Source organism: Condylura cristata, unplaced genomic scaffold (genome assembly GCF_000260355.1).
Source record: "Condylura cristata isolate star-nosed mole 26May11 unplaced genomic scaffold, ConCri1.0 scaffold00004, whole genome shotgun sequence".
NCBI lineage: Eukaryota > Metazoa > Chordata > Mammalia > Eulipotyphla > Talpidae > Condylura > Condylura cristata.
In genome coordinates, this window is record NW_004567105.1 from 43,469,159 (window position 1) to 43,479,675 (window position 10,517).

The 10,517-nt window shown below is 43.9% G+C and overlaps 1 protein-coding gene across 1 annotated transcript in view; it reads left to right on the forward strand.

Moving 5' to 3' along the window:
* The first annotated feature begins 8,221 nt into the window (after positions 1-8,221).
* The window catches only part of RYBP (RING1 and YY1 binding protein), a 77,957-nt gene continuing 75,661 nt past the window's right edge, over positions 8,222-10,517 (forward strand). Inside the window, exon 1 of the mRNA XM_004676550.1 lies at positions 8,222-8,253. Coding sequence (XP_004676607.1) covers positions 8,222-8,253 — 32 coding nt within the window. The remainder of the gene's footprint in view (positions 8,254-10,517) is intronic.

Sequence of the window (10,517 nt, forward strand, 5' to 3'; positions counted from 1 at the left end):
TAAAGGAACCATCATAGCAGTTACTTTACTGGGTTACTGCTACATTCATTGAGTTAAAATACCTCATGTGATTCACAACTTACTTGAGACAACACGCCATATATGTTGGCTGTTACTACCCCACAGCTCACCTCTGCTTAGCTACCCGGAAGCTCATGTGTACTTGTTAGCTCAAGCTCCAAAACAAATACCACAGGGCAGGCGATTTAAATAACAGAAATGTATCACCTCACAGTCTGGGGCTACAAATCCTAGGTCAAGGTGTCAGCTGGGTTGGTTTCTCCTGAGACCTCTGTCCTTGCAGACAGTCACCTTCTTACACATCATCACACGTCCCTTCCTCATCTCAGGAGGACATCAGACACATCAGACTAGGGGCTGCTGAATGATTTCATTTTCACCTAATCACTGCTTTGAGGGTCCAGTCTTCAAATACCCTAACTGAGGCTAAGTTAGAGTTTTAATGAATAAACTTGGGGAGACACATTTCAGTCATAACATGTCAGTAGACCCCAACATTAGATGTTCCTGTAGGTGAGACTCTTTATTAATCTAATTTTAAATGATCAAATCCTAGAATGTTGGCTTCTCAAGATTCTATTTGTGGTGATATGGAGAGAACCTGCCATCAGAGAAGATTTGAAACCCACGTTCCATGGCTGCAGGTGAATCAGGTGCCAGGCTGGGGCTCCAGGTCTCCCCTGAGGACAGGGAGGAGAGGTAACTCATGTGGCGAGGGACTATGAGGACCAAGGGCCATCATGTGTGTGAAGACACATGTGGGCTTTTGTCTCTGATGAAAACAATAGAACTAGATGGATGATCTTGACTCCCCTTTGCAATCCTCCAAATGCTATGCTCTGATTTAAGTATTAAGAACAAGCTGCTGGGGAAGCAGTTTCTGTGCCCAAGTGTCAATATACGTTGTTGAACTAATGCAGGAAATTGCACCAGGGCAGGTAAACCCCGTTTTCATATTCTTGTCGTACTGGAGCTGTGCCAACTGCATCATTCATTCGTTGGGGCCTGGCATGAGTGCTGATCTGCCTTGGCAGGAACTCACAGTAACCTGGGCCCAGAAATGAGGTTTGCCAGGAATAGAAACCATTCCTGCCTTTAAGACTCTGAGTTCTCAGAAAGGAGCACCTGGACTTAAATAACTACCACAACTGCCCCCCCTTCCCAGGTGTCTCCCAAACCTGCCAGTTCTTCAATGACTCTTGTGCTTGAGGTGCTTGAGGAGCAATACAGTGAAAGAGGGCTTAAGGGATGGACTTGGGGAGAGTCACGCTGAGTTTGAATTCAAACTCTGTGCCTGACTCTGGCTAGACTGTTTCACTGACTCAATTTCTTTATCTATCAAACAGGATGATAATAGTTCTTACCTCATTAGATCATCTGGGGTTTCAATTAGGGTACAAACATACTTCACTCAGTCCACAAACAGTTTTTGAGCTCCTGCTCTATATGGAAACATTCCTTAAACTGTTCTAGAGGATACAGACTGGAGTAAAGCCAAGCCCAGGATCCTGATAGAAATAAAATATCAGTGAAAGAGTGAGTGGAAAACAAATCATACATCACCTTGTGACAAGGATGTAAAGTAGGCAGGCAGGATAGGGGGCTGGCACTGTCAGGGGTTATTCCAGCGAACTTAACTTAAGCAGTTAGGGCCTCGCTAAAGAGGAACATCTAGCGGATGCTTAGATGATGGAGAGAGGAAGCAATGGAAACATCTGGGGCAGAGTAGGTGGAATGGCCCATTGGGGTAGCCAGATGCGGCAGGAAGCTGCGGAGGTGTATGCCTGGAGCTGAGTTGGGGGTGGATGAGATCAGCTGGCCTTGAAGACTAAGGTCGAGATTCTACATTTTAATTTAAGCGCCAGGAGAAATCATTAGAAGAGTGATTTTCGTCATCTACATCATAAAAGGATCCTTCTGATTGCTGTTTGGGGAAGAGATTTTAAAGAATCCTGGTTCTCACAAAACTGATCATTTGCCAAGTGTTTCTTGCTCTCCACCTCCTTAGGCACATGAGAGTTGTACTTCCTGTCACTGAGTAGGACCATGTGGCTGACAGCCACTGAGCAGAAGACATGCATGCAGCCTCAGGACCAGCATGCAACACAGAGATACCAGAACTCCTTTGCCTCTGTCCTAGGGATCAACACTGCCCTAGCAGAGTCTACCTGGCAGCCTAGGCTTGCAGGGAGGTGACAAAGCACCTGACCTGCTGTGGGAATGCTGCTCAGCTAGAGATCACTGGTGGTCAGGATAAATAATGGGGGTTTGGGGATGCTAGCCACATTTTAACCTAGATGCAGGAAACAAGGGGTGCGGGCGGGGACAGGGAGTTCAGCTAGTGGTTAAAGGGTGGTTCAGGCTTACACAGGGGCGACAGCAATAGAGATAAAGAGAAGTGGTCAGATTCAGGGTAGTTATTGAAGGTCAAGTGTAAAAGATTTGCTGATGAACTGGATAATATAGGATAAAAAAGAAAGCGAGGAGGCAGGGATGACTCTGAGGATTATGGTGTAACTGGGTGAACTACAGAAAAGAACACTCAGGAAAGCAGAGGATTACCCACAGTGATAGGCACACAGCAAACTACAGAATGTTAGTTTTGTGGCTGTTACTATTAGAGGGCCAGACAATATGAAAAGTAGCAGCTTGGGGAGTTTTTCAATTTAGAATAATCAAAAGTCAAATTTGTGAAGGTATAATAATTTACATAGTGTTTTTCCTTTTAGGAGTACATGTCTGCATTTTAGCAAATGTATTTTGTCTTCTAACTACCTCCACAATCCAGCTATAAGCTTCTTCCATCATCCTCCACCAATTCCTCTTTGCTTCCCCTCCCTTTGAAGTCAAATCCTTCCTTCACTTGTAAGCTTCTAATTTATCTGTTAGAGTCATCCTTATACTTTTGCCTTTTCTAGAATGTTACATAAATAGAATAACATAACATGTTGCCCTGTGACATGGATTTCTTTCACTTAGGACCATATAGCTGAGATTCAACTGTGCACACACACTGTCTGTTTTTCTTTCTTGATGAGTAGTACGCCATTGTATGGGTGGACTTCCAAAAATGGTGACTAAGAATAATGCTTCTATGAATATTTGAGTACCAGTTTTTTGAGTAAACATGTGTTTTTATTTTTCTTGATAAATCTCTAGCAGTGGGATTGCTGGCTCAAGTATACATTTAATTTCACAGACACTGCTAAGTCATTTTGCAGAGGGACTGTGCTGCATTGCACTACCGCCCACTGTGTGAAGGGCCCCCTGCCCTTCCCAGCACTTGGGATTGTCAGAATATATTTATTTAAGCCAGTCTAATGAGTAATGATACCTCATTGCAGTTTTAATTTCCATTTCCTTAATGAACAATGTTGCTGATGATCTTTTATGTGCTTTTTAAGCATTCCTACACATTTTTTGGTGCCATGTTCATTCAAACTTTTTGCTTGTGTTTTCATTAGGTTGTTCATCTTTTATTACAGTGCAAAAGTCCTCCATGTATTTTGGATGAGTCCTTTATCAGATATATGCTTTGCAAATATCTTCTCCCAGTCTTGACTTGTGTTTTCATTTTCTTAGTGCCTTTCAAAAAGCACAGGTCTTAAGTTTTGATAAATTCCAAGCTATCAACTTTTTCTTGTATAGTTTTTATTTTTTTCTCACAGCTCAATAACCTTTGTCTACCAAGGCAGTAAAGGTTTTGCCCTATATTTTCTTCTGGAAGTGATACAGTTTTAGTTTTATACTTAATTCTGGATCTATCTTGAATTAATATTTGCAAATGGTGTGAGGTATAACCCAGAGCTGTTTTGACTTGTGTTATTTCCTACTGTGCAAGCAGCAGATCAATAAAGCTTCACATCTCTGATAAGTACAGGTGACATTGTAACGATTGCAAAATCTGGTCAAGGTTCAAACACAGATGATCAGGGAAGCTCCACCTTTCTGACTCCAGGGCTACTTTTTTAGAAGTTAATCCTTTCTTTACTGTGACTCTACAGCTGTGCCCAGTGAGGCCAGCACAAACCTGTCTTTATCTGCAGGGAGCTGGGTTCTTCCTAGTTCCTAAAATACTCCAGGTAGCTAGATGCTTCAGGAGACAGTGTTCTCTCTCACACTACTGAAGGCACACTCAGTACAAAGTAGGGCATTCAATCTTAGCAATTAGAAATCCTAACTGGGCCTTCCCTGGTGGTGCAGCGGGTTAAAGCACAGCACTAAGAAGCTTAAGCCACTTCAGCATGAGTTCGATCCCCGCCTGCGCTGGAGGATATCCACATGGCGGGCAGACCTCTCCTGACCCGCCCGCTGCTCCCCTCAGCAGTGTGTTTCATCAGTCTGCCTGTTCTGCTCCCCACTCTGTCTCTGGTGAATCTTCTCACCCTCCACATCTCTGGCCTGTACCCCAGTTCTGTATGAATAAATAAATAAACCTTAAAAAAAAAAAAAAAGAAAAGAAATCCTAACTGTGCTAGCTCCCATTCTTCTTGGTTGCTTTTTTTTGATCACCAACTAACATTATTTTTTAGTTCCTTTCCCCCTCAGTAATACTAGCTTTGAAAGTTTCATTAAAATCATTTAGATCTTGGTATCCTTAAAACTTCAAGAATAAAATCCGGGAGAAGAGATGGCTGGGTAACCAACACATTATTGTAAACTTGTGAGTTGGCCAATTGCAGGGTTTTATTTTTTACATCATTCTTCATTTTGTCAATTGCAAGTGTTTTAAGGGAGGCTACTATCTTGTACAATTACCACAACTCCATGAGAAAGGGGGCATTTACAAAAGTGCCATAAGATACCTGTTCATACCATGAGAATGGTTATTATCAAAAAGACAAGAAACAACAAACCTTGGTGAGGATATGGAAAAAAGGGAAAACTAATGCTCTGATGGTGGGAATTTATATTGGTGCATTATCCGGTGCATTAATATGGAAAACATTATAGAGAATCCTTAAAGAATAGAACCACTATGTAATCCAGCTATTCTACTCCTAGGTGTTTATACCCCAAATAAGAGACTAAATTGAAGAGAAACACGTACCCCAAGTTCACTGTTAGAAAACTGATGTGATGAAACCAGTGTAGACCAATGTTACTTCAATAAAAATTTAAAAACAAACATTTCTAAGATATTATGAAGTAAAACAACATTAAAGCGAAAACTCCCATGTAGTTTTAAAATTTCTACATATATAAATATATACTATGAACGAAAGGGGGTGTTTAAATAACCCTACAGTGTACAAAAAAATTGGAGGGACATAATCTCAGAATTAAAAAAATCAACTATTTGAGAATCAACTATTGCTAACTTAATTGAATATAGGAAAGTATTCACACATTTATCTGTTTTTTCTCCCTTTACTGCAGGTGAGTAAAAGCTTCACTTTGAATGATACCTTGGGACTCAGACCCTGAAGTGTATAATATGGGTGAGGCAGGGGAGGTATTTGGAGAAAAGCTTTTTTCTCTCCCTTGTTTATAATACCTTTAGCAAGGACTCCTAGGGTTCAAAGTCCTAGTCTCAGTATTTAGATTTTCTACAGGGAGTAGTGTTTATAAATTTAAAAGTAGGAGAAAGCTAAGTTGAAAATATTCCAGACCCTTCCTTTGTCCGGCGCCAGTAGTTTTTGTACTTCTTTTTTGAGCAAAAGAAAGGAGGGAAGCGTATTGGAGCCATTCTTCCCAGCCCACAGTCCTCGTCGCCCCCCACCCCAGCTTTAAACATCATCTGCTCCACCCCCCACCCCCTATGGCTCTGCCTCTTGCAGTATCTCCTTTATTGAGGTAGAACACAGACAGTCCCAGGTAGACATGTATTCTTGTTCAATTCATCAATGATTTCTGGCACGCAGGATGAAGACCTCATTACCAACTAAGCCCACCCTGCTGTAGAGGGTCTCCCTCTGGTCCACTTCTCCAGGCTTGGTCTTCCTCTCCGACAGGGCTCTGACCTCAGCAGTTTGCCTTCAGCTTCTCCAGAGTCACACCCCAAACATTCTTCCCTTTTCTTCTCCTAGGCAATGTTTACTCTTCAAGCCCCTCTCCTCCCAACTAGCTTCATCAACCCCATCCTGTAACAGGTACAGGTTTCATGGACTCCGCCCCCACTCCAGATACTGGAACTGCTAATCCCATCAATAACTAGGAGAAGCACCCTGGGACTTGAGGACTGAGCTGAGCAGCCAGGTTGGGATAAAACTGGACATGTGGGCTCTGGGGGGTCTCTTGGCCTGGTGGTTCGCGGCTGGTCGCTTGGCTCTCCAGCAGTTTTCAGCATGCTAGTGGAGTCCAAGTCAGCAGAACTGGTAAGACATTCTAGCTTAACTTGTATTTCTCTCCCTCTTTCCCTGGGTTATTCCTTATAAATAAATCCATTATTTAACCTTTTTGAGTGTCCTTTTAAGTGTGTCCATAATACGATTGACTAGTAAGCACGCGGGTGAAGACCCACAGACAGGCAACCCAATTCATATTGGGGTGCCCTGTAACAATCCCACCCCCATTATCCTCTTCCTTTGCATCCTGAACTTTGTCTTTCTAGCAATTGTCACAACCATAATTATCTGGTTTCTCAAGTAGAATATAAACACCAAAAGATTAGAAATCAAGTCTGTCTTGTTTACCAGATCTTCCAGTCCCTGGCACGGGGCATGACAATTAGTTGCTGCTCTAGAAATTACTGTTAAATGTGAGAAATTTTCTTTAACACATGATCCCAGGCACTGTTCTGACACTTGATATGTATCAGTTGGGGGAGGGGGCAAAAAGAGAAAAAGAAATCCTGCTATTATGGAGCTTATATTCTCCTGGGGCAAAAATCTATCAAACAAGATACATACACTACATGTTATGTTAGATAAGTGCTAAGGAGAAACAAACAAAAGAGTTAAGGGGGACACAGGCATCATCATTGTGGTTTGATCTATGAAATTTTTAGATTGGGTGATCAGGGAAAAGCTCATTGAAAGATGTGACTTTAGAAAAAAGATGTGAAGAGAATAAAGCAGTTGAAACTCAAGTTATCTGGGGAAAGCATTCCCAGCAGGTAGAACAGCAAGTGCAAAGGCCCTGTGGTGGGAGCATGATTGTTCCAGGAACCACAGATATTCGTACAATTGAAGTGGATTGAATGAAGGGAGGGAAGTTGGCCTTATAATCTGTCCTACATATCCATGGAATTACCAGACATTTCTTGCGGAGAAGTTCTAATCAGCTACTCTAAAACCATGAATTTCAAATGCTTCTTTTTTTTTTTTTTTCTAAAAAAGCAGTAGAACCATTCTTTCAAATGAAACATGAAATGGAAGTTCCAGATAAGAAACAGTCTGTCTACTACCTCTCCTCTTTTCATCTCATGCTGTTCCAAAGCAACACTCCAGAGTTAATTAAGCTCCCTATCCTGGAGCAATAGAAACCACAGCTCTAGAATCACAGTATGGCTCCGTCTAGATTCATGTGTACTACAACCCAAAGTTGTCTCCCCTGGCTCCAGTAAGCTGCAGGAGATTTTCAGCAGGTATTTACCTTTAACATGTGAGTGAATTTAGAGTCTCTCGAGTTACAACCACATGGTGTTATGTGGGTCTGGTATGTTCCTAGAAATTAGTTCTCCCTGCTGGAGCTTCTTACTTATAAGCATAAAAAATTTTACTTTTTTGAAAGGTGAAGCAGGGCATACACTTAAAAAACCAGTCTTCTATGGATAAATAAAGCTGTATTTGCATGAAATACCATACATTTAAGCAAAAAAAAAAAAAAGAATTAGTAACATAGTTACAGCAAAAGGTACCAGCCATACACATGAGTAAATGCCATATAACCTGGGTATAGGATGTTTGTGAACAGCAAAGATAATCTTTGCTGATAGCATTAGTAGGCAGACTGCGGGGTACCCCAGAAACCCCAAGCTTATACACTCTAATAAGGTTCTGCCATCTGTTGCTTAAAGTCAAAGCATACTCTTTGTGTGAAAGAACTGTGATAGACTAGGCACATAGAGGGAAGAAGTGAAAGGATATAGTTTCCCAATGAAACACTCAAAGTTACCCATCCTCTTGTGGATAAATGCCCAGTCAAACAAAATTGGCCTAAAGTGGGGCTGTTGAGGCTGGAAAACTTGCCACAAGCCTAAGACACCTTCTGGCAAGGAACCATAGGAAAGGAGCTGAAGGGGCCAGGCAAGACCGGGATGGAAGAAGCAAAATCAAAGTACAAATCAAGGTAATAGCTGCTTGTCAGCTGCCCTGAGGGTTTTTTACTCTCAGCTCTTCTAAGAGTCTCTGTTGTCTCAGCTCCATGTGTCTCTTCCATGTCCCTCAAGTCCCTTGTGCAAGTCCAAAACCAAGAAGCAAGTATGGCTTCTTCGGCATATGTCTCTCTACTCCATGTGGTCTCTTCAAAGTCTCCTCTTCAAGTCTTTTATATCTTCACCATGATTCCCAGCTCCAGCCTTCATTGTGATGTGGGAAGTGGTGGTGGTGGGGGGGGGGGGGCATGGAACCTCCCTTTTCTATGGAGATTGCTCTCTGTAATAATTCTGCTCCATAGCGTTAGGAGTTGGAATAGTAGTTATCTCCAGGGAGGGGGACAGCTCACTGAATGGATGGATATTTTCTATATCTTGATCTGGATTGAGGACATAAAGGTGTAGCATGTGTGTATATCTATATATGTAGAAATTCACTGAGCTGTATAGCTCAGTGCATTTGTGCATTTTATTCTATATAAATAATAACAGTAATAATAATAATAAAAGGGCCTTTCCACTACCCTTTGCTCCCAGCTACCCTCCCCAGAGGACATGCCTCCATTTGGGAGATCTTTTTTTTTAAGATTTATGCATATAGGAACTGGGGTATAGGCCAGAGGTGCAGGGAGTGAGAGGCTTCAACAGAGACAGAGTGGGGAACAGAACAGGTGGATCCACTGAAACACACTGCTGAGGGGAGCAGAGGGCAAAAGAGAGGAGTGCTCATGTGGGTCATGTGGGTCACCTCCCTGGCTGGGGATAGAACTCAGGCTGCAGATAGCTTCAGTGTTGTGCTTAACCCCTTGCACCATGAGGGTGCCAGTTGGGAGTTTTTAATGTCTCATTTCTTTCAGTAACTTCGTACCAGGCGCAGAGTCCAAGCAGACACCAGTGGTGGTAGTTGCTGATTCTGGGCTATGCTTTTTGTACATGCTCCTTGGTTTTCTCTGGCCCTCTGGCCCTGTCACTCCAAACCATCCTCTTTTTCCTCCCTCCCTACCAGAGATGGCAGGGTTGGGAGCAAGGCGAGGTTGCTGACCCTAGCTCAACAGTTGTTCCTCCTGGCCCTCCAGGGTGTGTGTCCCGCCTAGAGAGGACAGTGTGTGCTGATTAAGCTTATCCTACACACTTTCCCTCCTGCTTTTATTTTCTCCTTTCTGATTCTTGTACCCCTTGTACTTCCTGCTTCCTGGGCACTCAGACTCATCGAGCTTTTCTGGGCTCACCCTCTGGTATGCTTCCTTTCTGCAGGGCAGTCCGGATAATACCCCACTTCGTGTTTGCATATACATGAGGTCTATTTCAGTGAATGCTGAGTGCTTTTTTTTTTTTTTATCTTTCCTACACACCCCTACCCCTCCAATTTCAAGCATTATCCCCTGTCCTTATCCCCACCCAGGGCTTCAGTACCATCTAGACTTTTATCGTATCATCTGAAGTCCTCCCTTACCACGACTCCCCTTTGCCTGTGGGAAGAGGGGCCTAAGTCACTTTTAAGTAAGTCTTCATGAATCTTCTAAGTCTGGGGAGGGGAGGCACACGCCAGGCTCAGTAGGAACCGTCCTCAATCTGATACTTTGTATTGGTCCTTCCCAAATGCCAGGCACTGAGCTGCGTTCTTTTTGAGCTTTGTCTCAAAGAATTTTCAAAACAACTCTAGGAGGAGGGTAATGTAGCCTCATTTTGGTGAAGAACCAGCCAAAGCACGAGATTAGGCTGCTGGCACGTGGCCGCCAGGATTTGAACAGCAACTTCCCTAGGGAACGCCCTCTTTAGACTCTGGGGGGACTTCAGGAGGGGGGTCATTAGGTCAAGGCAAAGGAGCTCAATGTCCGGCCTGGAGGGACCTTTAGTTGAGCCACACCCTTTCTGCACAGTCCCTCCCGTATCCCTCCCAAGATGAGAGCCTGGTAAGGGGCTTACGCTGACGTATCAGCCGGAGGCAGGGACTTTAGGTGGAGATTTAGCCTCCGCGTGGCAGAGGATTAGAAGGGCGCAGGAGGAAAGGGCCAAAGCGGCGCCTTCGGCTCTGGGGACACTGCAAGCCTCGAGGCACTGCGTTCGGCGCGGCTGTTTCAAGCCTCCGCGGAGCGCGCAAACTGCGCGGAACTACTTCCCCGGGGCGGTTTCGGGGCCAGGATTCTAAACGCTGCCCCACCCGGTGGCAGAGCGCGTCCCGCAGCCCACCGCCCGCTCCCGGGCGCGGCCACGTGCGCCCAGCAGAGCTCGCACGCTC